General features: G+C 44.2%; 1 protein-coding gene and 1 long non-coding RNA gene across 2 annotated transcripts in view; both read left to right on the forward strand.

Moving 5' to 3' along the window:
* The window catches only part of LOC102887915, a 31,805-nt gene extending 26,541 nt beyond the window's left edge, over positions 1 to 5,264 (forward strand). Inside the window, exons 4-5 of the long non-coding RNA XR_001516898.2 lie at positions 2,342 to 2,498; positions 2,814 to 5,264. This is a non-coding gene — a long non-coding RNA (uncharacterized LOC102887915). The remainder of the gene's footprint in view (positions 1 to 2,341; positions 2,499 to 2,813) is intronic.
* Positions 5,265 to 7,597: 2,333 nt separating this feature from the next.
* The window catches only part of GARS (glycyl-tRNA synthetase), a 40,511-nt gene continuing 34,274 nt past the window's right edge, over positions 7,598 to 13,834 (forward strand). Inside the window, exon 1 of the mRNA XM_006912040.3 lies at positions 7,598 to 7,990. Coding sequence (XP_006912102.1) covers positions 7,772 to 7,990 — 219 coding nt within the window. The 5' untranslated portion in view covers positions 7,598 to 7,771. The remainder of the gene's footprint in view (positions 7,991 to 13,834) is intronic.

A 13,834-nucleotide genomic window follows, 5' to 3' on the forward strand; every position in this document is an offset into this window, starting at 1 on the left:
CTAATTTTGTAAAAATGCCCTTGTCGCTCCTGTACATGACCCTTCTGGACAGAAGGTCTGGGCATGTCGTGGGGATGACTGAAGGAAAGGTAAAGGTACAGACACTGGATGGGATGCGCCACTTTTGTGGTGGCGGAGGAAGAGCGAGAACCCAGCACCTCGGACCTTGGAGGAGTCGAGTGGCGGGGCAGGGGTGCAATCACGGTGCCGTGTCCACTAGACTGGCCACAGTCGCACAGTCTGCCGGGGTCAGGAAGCACTATTGCTGCAATCTGCCTTCTGTGGGGTTTGTCATCCTTGTTTACATGCAGTGAAAATAGGAAGATTCACGAGAACATGGCTACTTCTGAAGTATTCTTCTGTGCCTGCTTCTGGTGACAGCAGCCCCCGAAGATGCCTCCCAGCACCCCGCATAGTGTCCAGACACCCGGATGGTACAGCCTTGTTTCTGTCTGATTGGTACAAATTCAGATGCTCCTCCTGATGCCCAGCGGGTCCTGGGTCGTGCCAAGCACGGCAATTAAGCTGCAGTGAGCCAGTGACATGGTCCCAGCCTTAACCAAACCAATGCAGTGGCGACCCAAATTAAATTTAATAGCAAATCTCAGACTGGAATGACCTCTGCCCCTCTGAATTGCCTCCATTGGGGTGTGACTCTCAGCCTTGGAGAAGGCCTTTTCCCGCATGGTGACTTCCTTGGTGACTCGGCTTCAGTCCTAGAGCTAGTACCTACCTCCTAAACCCACTGCCCCCGTAATTCTCTATTTTTCCTATTGTAGTAAAATATACATAAATAAAATTTACCATTTCAACTATTTTTAAGTGTACAATCAATGCCATTAAGTACATTCACGATGTTGGATAACCATCACCATCATCCATTTTCAGAACTGTTCCATCATCCCAAACTGAAACTTTGTCTCCATGAATTTGCCTTATCCAGATATTTCATAAAAGTAGAATTGTATAATATTCGTCCCATTGTATTTAGCTTATTTCATTTAGCAAATGTTTTCAAGGTTCATCCATGTTGTTGCATGTGTCAGAATTTCCTTTCTTTCTTTGGTGGGATAAATAGTCCATTGTATGTATATACCATGTTTTGTTTATTCTTCATCCTGTATTCTTTACAGTTCTCTTTACCCCTTAGTGGTTAACCCTCTGTTATCAGTTAATAATTATTAATATTAAATTTTCCCTGTTAACATTGTGTAATTTTTATCTCCCGATTGAGACCATGACTGACACACATGCCTTTGGGAACTGGCTTTCTCTAATTCAAAGTGACTTTGATGGGGCCAATCATGGAACCTCATTGCCCTCATCATATACCATATTGCCCCATCACTTTAGTAATTGCAATGGGTCCCAGGGCAGGCACGTGACCCAACCAATGTCAATCAGAATCCTGATAGATGGATATGAGAGATACTGACCTATAGATGGATGTGGGAATCCCCATGGGCGTTACTATGCTGGGGTTCTTGCAGCTTCATTCCCAGACATGTATAGGAGGGCTCACCTGTGGTAGGAGAAATTGAAACCAATACACAAAGAGAAATGGAGAGTCACGTGGTCCGCCTCTAAAATACCTAAAGAGAGCATAGCCTGAGAAGATGGTTAGAATTTAAAGAAGTGAGGAAGTAAATAAGGCATGAGAAAGGGCAGGCAGAACTACAGAAGAAACAGGAGTTGGTGGTACCATGCTGTCATGATCATCCTGATGTCAAGACAGGATCTTTTAAGAGAAGGGGGTAAACAAATGGGCTGGAAAACAGACCCTGGGTTGAGCACTCAGCTGTGGTGCACCCCAGCGAGAGCAGTGACTGCAGAGTGCTCTGGTTTTAGCACCTGTGGGCCTCTCCCTGTCCATCTCCGGCAACCTCGAGAGCCCTGGGCTCAGGCTATACTTGTCATTCCCCAAATGTGCTATGGCTCTCAAGCTTCCCCAGGTCATCCTTTTTGACCAGGTCTGACTGAATCTCCAAAATTCAGCTCAAGCTCTGCTCTTCGGAGAGGTCCAGCAGGTCAGGTCCTAGATCCCAGAGAGGAGGAGCTGCTGCTGCTGCAGCACTTGGTGTGTCCGTCCTTGGATCATGTATCATGCTGTTGGCCTTGCATGCCTGTCCCCTCCTTCAGCCCGTGGCCCCCTTTAAAGCACGGACTTGGGTTTATACATCTTTGTGTTCCAAGCACTCGGCACAGGGCCTGGCCTTGAAAGGAGCTCAGTATATACTCTAATGGATCAGTGCCTGTAGGGGTGTTCTCCCTGATTCCCTGCTATAGAGAAGAATCTGGTTGCCATGGTGCTGAGAGAGATTTATCTGCCTGCCGTTTCTAGGAGGAGCAAATCACAGTGAGCTGACGGCCTTTTGGCACCTAGCCAGCAGGATCTGCAGAATCCAGCAGGAGGGACGCAGGGCCAACCCTGAGGTGGCCAAGACAACCTTTCCAGCTACACTGACCTTTCTGCCCTTGTCTCCTAGTCAGGTAAATAGGTGAGTAAGATCAAAGAAATTTCCTTTTTTCTATCCCTGGAAGATGTAAAGGGCTCCTCTTTTGTGATGAGTATTCCCTTAGCTGTCACAACAGTTTTTCTTCCCGTCCTACACTGGCCTTTCTATCTCCTTGTCAGCTGCTACCCTAAGACAGGGGTTTCCAGACTATGGCCTGAAGGCTAAATTCTCAGAGGACCTCAGTCTCTTCCCAGAGGCTTTTGACTGTCTGGATGAGGCGCACCCATACTCTAGAGGTTTACTTTATTCAGAGTCTACTGATTTAAATGTTAATCTCATCTAAAAATTCATTCCCAGGAACAATCAGATGTGCTGTAACAAAGACCTGAATCCTGTCAAGGTGACACCTAAAATTTACCACCACACTGTATGACCCAGTTCTGGTCAACAAGATGTCAGCAGGAGCTGTTGCGTGGGGCTTCTGGGAGGACTCCTGAGGAAGGCGACAGTTCCCTCTTCCCCATCCTCCCTGCCTGAGAAGTGAGGCTAGTGTTTGGCACTTCATCAGCCATCTTGACCGAGCCCCGCCGGGGAAGCATGGAGCAGGGACCAAGGCTTAAATGCACAAAGAGCCAGGCGAGGCATTGGTAGGCGTGGCCCTGCTAATTAAAGCCCACAGCAGCAACAACAAACGCTGTGCAATCTGAACAAACCTGCTGCAGTGATGGGACTGAGTCAATGGGCCACCCCTGCTGTGGACGGCGGGGCCGGGGGTGGGAGGACAAGCGTGTTAGTTTCCTAGGGCTGCCATAGTGAAGTACCCCAAACTGGGCAGCTTAAACAACAGAAGTGTATTGTCTCACGGTTCTGGAGGATGAAGTCCAAAACTCAGTGTTGGCAGAGCCGGGCTCCCGCCGAAGCTTTTAGGAGAGGCTCTTTGCAGCTCTGGCAGTCCTGGGTGTCACTCAGCTTCTGACAGCACGACTCTAATCTCTGCCTCTGTATTCACCGGCTGTCTTCCCTCTGTGTCCATGTCCAGATTTCCCTCTTCTTATAAAGACACCAGTCATACTGGGTTAAGGGTCCACCCTGCTTCCATTTGAACCCAGTTACATCTGCACTGACTTCATTTCCAAATGAGGTCACACTTTCAGATGACTTTATCTTTTGGGGGGACACAATTTAAACCATAACTGGAAATCTGAGGTCCCAATCAGCTGGAAACTTGCCATCCTAACTTTGGTGAGCCTTTTGTTTGTTTTGTATGTCTTTATACTAGCTTACATAAGCTCCCTCCTTCTCACCAAATTACCAAAGCCAGAGTCCCACTAATATTTAGTGATTGACCCTTTCTCTCTCTGCAGGAGAGGCATAGGGGGCCGGATGCCTTAGGTAAGGGCTGAGAAGGGGCTTGGAGGGTTTCCCTGTGCACACTCTCTGGGGGCAGGGTCACGTGCTCAGAACTCTGCTCTGCAGGCCTCTGAAGGCTAGGCCTGCACAAGCCTTTGTACACCCCTCTGGCAGCCTAAGTGCTGGATTGTGGGGAGCTGCTCCCCTCTGCTGGACAGATAGAAACCTGCTCTCCTTCCATTTCTTAGAGCTTTGTTTCCCTGTCACAAGTTCACAAACCCATAGTAAGAGCTGGAAGAGGCCAGAAGTCAGCAGGTCCAGTCCCCCTCATGTTCAGAGGGGGAGACTGAGTCCAGAGAGTTAGAGGAGGAACCAGGATGAGGTATGCGACACCTTCCCTCCCATACCAAGTCTGGGAAGCATCCCTTAGGATCCTGTAGGTGTGGGCTAGGAATTCTGCACACACCTTAGCTTGAGGACAAATGGAAGGAGGAGAAGGGGCGGGTACCTTACTTCAAGCAGAGGCATCAGAAAGCTAGAGAGATGCTGACCCAGAGAAGCGTACCAGGGCCACCAGTCAGTCCGCTCACTCTGGATAATACCCCATCAGCCTGTGGGCGGGAGCCCAGCTTCGCCTAGCTCCATATGCCTAAAAAAGGATGTATAAACAGAACTTCTGTCAATCGACTGCTCTTTTTCACCCTTTCTCTCCTTCTCCTGTGTCCCAGATATCCTTACCAACTTTCTCATGCATGGCCCAGTGGTTGTAGAGTAGTTAGAGCAAGCTCGCTGCTCTAACAGAGCAGAATGTGTAATAGCACAGATGCAACAGAAATATACTATTTGCTCATGTTCCCAGTTCAAAGAGCTTGTCAGAAAGGAGTAGGGCAATGGGCTCTGTTCCACATAGTCACTCAGGAACCAGGTTCTGCCATTTTTAACACATGGACATTGATTTCCAGCCAGCAGAAGAGAACAGCATAAAGGGTGGCACATGGGGGTTCATACAGCCAGGCTGAGAAGTGGTGTACAGCAGGTTCAATTATATTCCATTGCCTAGAACTCAAAGGAGTTAAAGAGTGGGTTAAACTGTTGGAAACTTCTGGAAAAGAGAAAGAGAACAACAGAGGAAAATAGAGCACCAGAGGTCCAGCCTCACCTCTCCCCTCCCCTGCAGGGTGAGTGTATGAGGGAGAAAGGCTTGCGTATGTGCGTGAAATGGACTTTGTGTTTGCTTAGAAATAGTACAAATTGTGGACCCGCTAACAATAGTGTTTATCGTTGAGGAATTAGATTTTGAAGGACTTTCCATATTACCCCATTTCAAAATATTTTCAAAATGCAGAGATTATTCATTCTGTAAAACAATGCAAACACCACAGATATATTCTACATATTAAAACTATAAGTCCCCCTTTTCTCTTTATTCTTTCCTCTCTGACTCTCAATTTCCAAATCATATATTGCTGTAATATTTCAATTTTTCAAAGAGCAAGGTTTTTATTTTATAATCAGAAAGAATAAAGATTGAGAGAATGAAAAAAATAACCACAGTCTCTGTGTTAGTTTCCTAGGCCCATCGTAAAAGTACACGAACTGGTGGCTTAAAACAACAGAAATGTATTATCTCACAGTTCTGGAGGCTAGAAGTCCACAATCAAGGCATTGGCAGGGCCAGGCTCGCTCTGGAACTCTGTGGTGGCCATCAACCCTTGCTGTTCCTGGGCTCACAGTTGTGTCATTCCATCTTCACATGACAGTCTCCCTGTGGATCTCTGTAGGAAGAGACAGGAGGGCACTCTGTGAGGTGAGGAAAATGCTCTTTATCTTGATTAGGGTGTGGGTTATAAGTGAGTATTTCTTTTTTGTCAAAACCCACTGAACTTTACACTTAAGATGAGTACATTTCAATTTATGCACAAATTTTGTTCCCTCAAATAAAGAAAAGAATTTTAATATGGAAAGAAAAAAAACCATGACCACGTGTACACAACTCTAAGGCCTCCTGTGGGGCCTTGAAATAACCCAGCCAGACGAGGGGTGCTGAAGCTTACTCGCAGCTTCAGCAGCTTCATTAGCTGCATGGTACAACTGTTTCCTGCCCCCAGCTCACATTCTGCCCTACACTCACTTAGTAGTTGTGTGACTGTGGACAAGCTGTTTAATGTCTTAGTGCCTTGAATCCTGAATCTGTAAAATGGGAATTATTATGGAGCCTTTCTCATTAGATTGGTGAATACATTCCACAACTTACCATACTAACTGGTACATAGTAAGCCCTCAATGATTATAAGCTATTATTATTGTCTGCAGATGCAGTTTTCTAAGGAAAACCACTTGGGAAATTTCTGCTAGGAGCCACACTGTCCTATTGAATCGTCCTGAGCAGAGGAGCAACGTGCCACAGCTTTGCCTTTTAGAAATAATCACTGAGGCAGCTGTGGGGAGGATGAACTGGACAGGGGCAAGTATGGGTCTGGGTATACTCATAGGACTGTCTTCACATGAACATGGATGAGACATTATCGATCTAAAGAATTAAAAAATATATAATTGTATTCAAAGGATACAGAATTTGAATGTTTAAATAAAAATGTGAATGAGAGCAGATGTAAAAATTGTTTTTGTCTTTAAAAATACGATAAATTAAAAATTACCTATTAAAATAAAGCCAAATAAAAATTGTGATTATCAAATCTCAAAAGTGTCAAAAATACGAATTATTTAATATTGCAGAAGATCCTTTACTCACCCTCCCTGCTGATGTTAAATTGTGAGTACTTCTCCCAATGTGTGGTTCTACAAATTAGAACGGGCAGAAAAGTAATACTACTTTCCGACTACTGGGAAAGGTGACATCACTGTGGTGAGCCTCTCGTGTACCTTCGTGGGGTGGGATTGTTGGTCACGGGGAAGGTGTGTATGGTTGGCTTCAGTAGATACTGTCAAATAGTTCTCCAGTCGTGGCTGCACCAGCCAACGCTCCCTCAGTGTGGCCCCGTGCATCACTGGGCATTTTCCATCATTTTCATTTTAGGCTTTCTCTTGGGTGTGCACAATGCTATTTCTGTAACCAACACATTCCTTATTTTTCTGTTCCCTCTATGCAAAGGGAATCCAGCTTTTCCAGTTAACCCACCCATGGGGCAGGAGGGAGGGAGCCACCCCCAAGGCAGGACCTCTGAGGCGAGATCACGCACGGGGAACCCCGAGGCCCTAGATGCTCCTCTCCATTCCCCTGCATGATAGTGATTCCCGGCTATTCCTCATCTTTTTGCCTCTGCCTTTCCTCAGGTCGGCTGGTTCAAATCCTGCTGGCCCTGCAAAGTAGCCCGTCATTCCTCTTCTCCCTTTCCCCAGCTTTTGTTTGGACGATGGCAAAGTGTGAATTAGATGTGAAAAGTTGGGCAAATCATTAATCTCTCTTGACTTGTTTCCTCCTCTGAGAGGAACAATTGAACTTGAGCAAAATTGCATCTAAGTCCTTCTCAGATCTGATGTGTTATGACCCTTTAAGGCCCAGGGGGCTAAAGAACAGAAACACTAGTGTGTTTCTCCGTGTGTCAGCCCGAGTGTCAGTGGCCGGGTACAAGCCTATGCATTGAAGGTCCGCGTGAGTTTCAGTCTGCACCTCTCGGATGGAGTTGCGTCCCTGAACGTCCACTCTGTTAGCGTGGCCTGACGCATCATTGTGCGACGCTGTTCGCAGGGGGCTACCTGAGACCCCGCAGCCCTCCTGGGCTCCCCAGGTGGAGCTAGGCTTCTCCGGCCGCTGAAGGATCCCGCGTCCTTCCGGGTTTCGTGTCGAATCTGCTGGCGGCGATCCGGCGCCGCATCGCGGCGTGTGGAATGTGCGGCTGCGCGCGCGCCGCGGCGTTTACGCGGCGATTTCATCATGCTCCGGGCCCGGCAGCGCGCGCCGCTTCCGCCGCCGCCCCCTCTGCACCGCCCAGGGCCGCCGGCTCATGCCCTCTCCGAGCCCGGCGCTGCTTAGAGCCGCTCGCGCCGCCCTGCTGCTGTGGCTGTCCCCCCGGCTCCCTGCCCGGCCTCTGCTCGAGCCCCGCCGGCCCCTCAGCACGCGCGCCCCCGCCCCCACCTCATTCTCCGCCGCCTCCCGGAGCAGCATGGACGGCGCCGGGACTGAGGAGGTGCTGGCACCTCTCCGGCTAGCCGTGCGAGAGCAGGTACCGGCATTCTGCGCCTTCCCCTCCGGCTCCAGCTCTCCCCTCCCCCCGGGCCCTCCTGGTTTTCCTCTCCTCTCCCCGATCACCAGTCCGCCTCTCCGGTTACCCCTCTCCATCCTCTGGAAGCCCTTGGCTTCCTGGCATCTTCCTCGCCTCCTCAACTTTGGACCCGGGTCCTCGGGTGCGTCTGCCACGTTCCCTCCCGTGGACTTGCGTCCTCCCCTTATCTTGGGTGACTCCCGCGGAGCCCCCTGGACAGCCTGCGTCCCTCCGCTCGCGATCTGTTCTCCTTCCCCATCCTTGTGACCGCCCGCGCTTCCTCGCCCTCGGATAGGGCTGGGATCCGTGACCCTTTGCTTCTCCTCCTGTCCTCGCTCGGTCACCTTAACTTCAGTTTCCCAGTCTGCTGTGCTCTCCGTGCACCTTGGGTGGCGAGGTTCCTAATTCTCTCTTCTCGCAGCCAGACTCTTTTCATCTTCAGGATGCTTTGAGGAGTGTTTCCTCCTTGACATCTTCATTCAGTGCTTAGTTAGCCGAATGACCGGTCGAGAAAATACAAGTAGTCGAAACGTGGATATGGGGAGGTGTTGAACTTTTTTTTTTTTTCCCCGTCTTTCGCTTCTGTCATCTTTTCTGAGTTCCGAGAAGGCCACTCGGAATGAGTGAGCTTTCAGATCATAAACCTGGGAAACTGTAAATATTCCGAGAAATCAGCCATTCTTCGTATGGGAACATTTTGAAATTTGATTTCGCGGAAGGGAAGGAGATTTCGTGGGCTGGAGAACTTGGTGGTTTGTACAGGCCTCCTTTTCCTAGGGCACCGCATGGAGATCAGAATTTAGAGAGGACAAAGATAAGGTTATTTCAGATGGATTCTCACATCCAGTCAGGTAGCGCCAAAAGCTCGGAATAAGACCCAAGGGATCGATGACCTAGTAGTAAACACGAAACGGGTTTCTCCTGCACGGGCGCCTGATGCAATAACTTTTCTTAGCCACGGAGGGTGGAACCCTCTATCGGAAATAATTCATTGGGGCACAAATTCAGCAAATGCTGCCACTGCAGTGTCTGCTTTTTGCTGGTTTGAGCCTCACTGATTCAGTAGTGTTTTATTTTGCAATTTCATTATGGGCTTAATTTTTTCTTTATTATCGGTATTGGCGCTATGTATGCTTATCCTCCATCTCCCTACATCCACTCTCCCCAAATAAAATTAGGTGTGGTTCCTCTCTTTTCTGTAACTCTCATTCCCCCTCCCCCATATCCTTCACTTTAGAAGGGAGAATACATCTAATTAAACAACAACAACAACAAAAAAACCCGTATTCAAACCCCTCCCTCTGCCACGTTAGCCTGGAACTGCAGTGCAAATTATCCATCTGTAGTAAGACTGTGGAAGTAGTTAACTACTTAAGTAAACTTTGATCTGGGAACAACCTTCTGATGCCATTACTATCTTGTATATTGTTTATGTTGCCTTGGTCGTTAAATTTTTTTCCTGTACTTTAAGATATTTTCTGAATATGTAAGTTAGTTTATGTAGATTAGTTCAGTTCTTTTTCTCATTTTTTAGGGCCACAAATATGAGTTAACTACCTGAAACTTTGGATCACACTGATTCCAGTATCAGTTGGAAGGGAATTTAAAGATCTAATTAGCTGCCCCCCCCCCCTTTTTTGTTGTTTATGAGGAAATGAGACACAGTGGCACATTTATCCATCTTACATATTTCCATTGTGAAGTTTGTGCAATCGAAGACATCTTGGAAGTGGGAATTTTAAGTTGCTTAATAACTGGTCTTAGTGGGATTTGTTTTGGGTAAAATGTGTATCATATAAATTTGCTAATCTTTTTTAAGTTGCTTAATAACTGGTCTTAGTGGGATTTGTTTTGGGTAAAATGTGTATCATATAAATTTGCTAATCTCTTTTAAGTTGCTTAATAACTGGTCTTAGTGGGATTTGTTTTGGGTAAAATGTGTATCATATAAATTTGCTAATCTGCTAAGCTACATGGATGCTATAGCTTTTTAAAGGTTTAGTTTATTGATTCACCAAAATATATTTCCCCATGGCATATTTTTAGTTATTTCCTGGAGAATTAGTTATGGAACTTGTAGGAGGGCTTCAGAACATCAAGAAAACTGCATTAGTTGTTTGATGAAGGGCATCTTAGGACAACTGAGTTTTTAAAAAATTGAGAATTAGCATAAGGTGGCCAACCTTATTTTGCCAAATAAGGACATTTAAAAAACCAATACAGTCATCAAACAGCCATCTGAATTACCCTTTTATTTCATAAAAGAAAGGATATTTTAATAGAAAGGCAGACCATAACTCAGAATAAAGAATGGTCTTTGATATTTAGTATGTTTAGCTTTGAAAAAAGATCTAATATATTGTCTTTTTTCTTTCTTCACCATCTGTTAATGAAAACTCTGTCCTGGAGTGTCTTGGCTGGGACTATTGCTCTAAGGCAATTGTCTCAAATTGTGGTCTGCAAACCTTCGGTGGTCCCCAAGGTCAGAGCCATTCCCTAATAAAATTAAGATGTTATTTTTGTTTTTCACTGCGTTGACATTTGCATGGATGGTGCAAAAAGCAGTGGATAAAACTGCCTGCCCTTAGCACTAATCAAGTGATGGTCATCAAACCTAATATTCTCCATCACACACTAATTTTTTTTAAAAAGTCAGTTTTGCTTCAGAGTGTCCTTGATGAAGCAATAAAAATTACTAATTTTTTAAATCCAGACCTTTTTCCATACATCATTTTAATTTTCTGTGTGGCAAAATGGGAAATATGCGTAAAGCATGTTGAAATATGATGGCTGTCTCAGAAAAACATTTGCATGATTGTTTAAGTTACAAGCTGAACTGTCTGCCTCTTTTTGTTGAACATTCTTTGTAAAATGTCTGACAAAGTATTGTTATTCAGTCGTGGGTATTGGGCATTCATTTTCTGGAAAACGAGTGACGTGAGTCGGTCATTTCAAGAAAACAACTGATAATATTGGTGGCCAATAATAAAAATCAAGCTTTTGGGAAATTTTAGAGTTTTAGAAAATCCGTTAATGTTATTTTTAATGAATTAATGAATATTTAAAATTTGCTTTTTAATTTTTAATTTTGCTTTTTGATAGAAATAACTCACAATAACAAAAGCACTTTGGGGCCTTCAGTAATTTTTAACAGTATAAAGGGGTCCTGAAACCCCAAATCGTAGATCTGCTGCTTCAGGGCGATGGCAGTATCTGATTTATCTGAAGACTGACTTGGGCTCTTACCTGGAGCACAGGCCCCCAGAAGTTCCAGCCCGTTTTCCTTTACAAGGGAGGATTATCTCCTATACTCTCCTTGTCTCCACTTTCTATTTTCCCATTCATTTTTCTATTCGCTGCACCTGCCCTTGGCCTTACTGCTGCCCTTGCCTAGTACCCCTAAGGGTACTTTTCTTTGTTCATCATTTTACCTATCTTTAGTATTTAACTGTCAGAATTGCTGCCCACCCCCTTGACTTTGTCTAAACATCAAGCGAGATTCATTAGCGGAAGAAATATATGTCTTAGGATCTCTTTGTGCAAACAGTACCTGTCGAGATGGCTTTTACTTGAGCTGGATGTTTAGGGAACTGGCGTAGAGATTTGGTGAGGTATTTTCAGCATCATTGTCTGCATTTAAGAGACCACTCTGACATGATTTAGGTGGCTGTAGTAGTTTCATTGCTCTCACAGAGTAACTAGTGACGAGAAAAGTAACCAAGAGTATTTTTTAAAAAACCTGTAGTGAAACTTAATTGTCAAGATAAGAGAAGTTTTTGAAGAATTGCTAAATGGGCTTTCTTTGTACCCCTTTCTATTTTAGTATTGATGCACCTCGTAATTAAAAATGTTGGCTCCGAAGTTACATTTCCAGGGTTTGGATCTGACCCCGCTGTTTACTATGTAGTGACTATCAGCAGTTTTTTAACCTTTGTGTAGCCAAATTTCATCTTTATAAATATTAAAATGAGCAAGTTCATCTAAGTGCTGAGAATGCTGCCCACAATACATAGTAAGCTCTTGGTAAAATGTTAGGTATTATTCTGAAACGATTGTGGCTTATTGGAATGTTGGCTTTACCAAACCATTGCTGGCATGGAGCTCACATATTTTCCTGTGCTTGCTGGTTTGATATCTTCTGAATTTGGTAGGATAGGATGATATAAACGCCTTTTAAATGATTTCTTGGGTGGTCTTTAAATGATGATGACTTACTGTCTAAATCACTAAAGATGTGTGAATAACATTAATTGTGTTTCAGTATTTCATATTTTCTTTTATGTAATTGGGAGGACACAAATAAAACTCAGATCTTAGTAGCAATAAGAAGACTTGGGGTGAAGAGCCCTCGATTTTTCTCTGCTTTGATTTTCTGAACTGAGAGTGCGCATTCAAGCTCTTGCTTAAACCACAAAGGACAGATGAAACGTTTATGAAGTTTTTGTCAGTAGCTATAAAACACTTGGAAATCCGAGATGAGCTCATTAATCTAAACAAGAACTGTAGCTCCATGTGTGTAAAGTCAAACACCTTGCAAAGGTGAGGAAGTGTTTTCTTCCTGTTTTTTCCTGGCCAGCTGAATATGCATCATGATGTATCTGAAGGAATCACGAAGATCCCAGGGAATGATTTCTCATCTAATAACTACTTTGCTTTCTAATCACAGGCTCTTAGTTCAAATATATGTCTTTATGGTAGGAATTTATCCAGGAACTAAGCTTTTAGTGGATGTTTCTTAAGAGTAATTTAGAGACATCGACGATGTTTCACATCAGTTTCATTCAACACACACACCCCCCAAAATATAGTTGGGCGATGACGAAGAGTGAAGAAAAATAATTAGAAATTAAGAATCCTTAAATACTTTAATCCATCTTTAGATCTCCAATTCTCTTGTTCTCAGGTTTGGATCATTATAAATCATGATTTTGAAAGTGATTCAGAGAAATTAATTTTAAATTCTTCCTACCTTTACTTTACTTTGTGGCAGGTTTGCCAGTGCCCTTTGCAAATCTCCAAAACAAAATGTAGATGAAAGATGTGGGAATGCCAGTGCTTGATGCACAGAGGTAGATATTCAGAAGAACTAATCGCCTGCTTCTTTCAGATTTTTAAAAAGAATTACCACTCACCAACCTCTTTTCAGAGCAAAGGCTCTCACGGAGTTCTTATTCCCATCAAAAAGCATTGTCAGTGAACATTTATGAGACAGGCATTCTGACAGGTAGAGGAAGTAAAACAAACACTGAATGAGTAAAGAGTAAACCAGTACATGTTACTGAATATTAAGTGCTTGGCACTGTGCTAGGTTTATGTTGTGAGATCAGTTAACAAATATTTGAGTGCCAGAATTGACATGCCAGAATTCCCATCCTAAGACAGGGACAGATTAAACGCATGTACATACATAAGCCAATGCATTGATAGGGTGATTTCAGCTATTGTAAGTGTAATGAAGAAGCTAAAATAAAGTTAGAAGTTGATTGAGGGTGTTACTTTAGCTAGAGAGATCAGGGTAATAGGATAAAAACAGCTGGTATAATAACAGACCAGACTTATTTGTATATGATAAGAGAATAAGAGGAATAACTAATTCAGTGGATCTGAACTTTCAGACCCAGCTTCCCGTTTACATCAGATATTTTGGAATTCGCCATCACTATCCTGTAAAGAAATTCATACAAAATATCTACTAAATCTAATTAAAGAAAAATATATGTACACATAATGCTTTAAATACAAGAAATAAGAAGTAATTTATAATAAAATAATATGTATTTTAATATGTAAATTTTGGTGTATGGT

The sequence above is a fragment of the Pteropus alecto genome, unplaced genomic scaffold (genome assembly GCF_000325575.1).
Source record: "Pteropus alecto unplaced genomic scaffold, ASM32557v1 scaffold21, whole genome shotgun sequence".
In the NCBI taxonomy this organism is placed as follows: domain Eukaryota; kingdom Metazoa; phylum Chordata; class Mammalia; order Chiroptera; family Pteropodidae; genus Pteropus; species Pteropus alecto.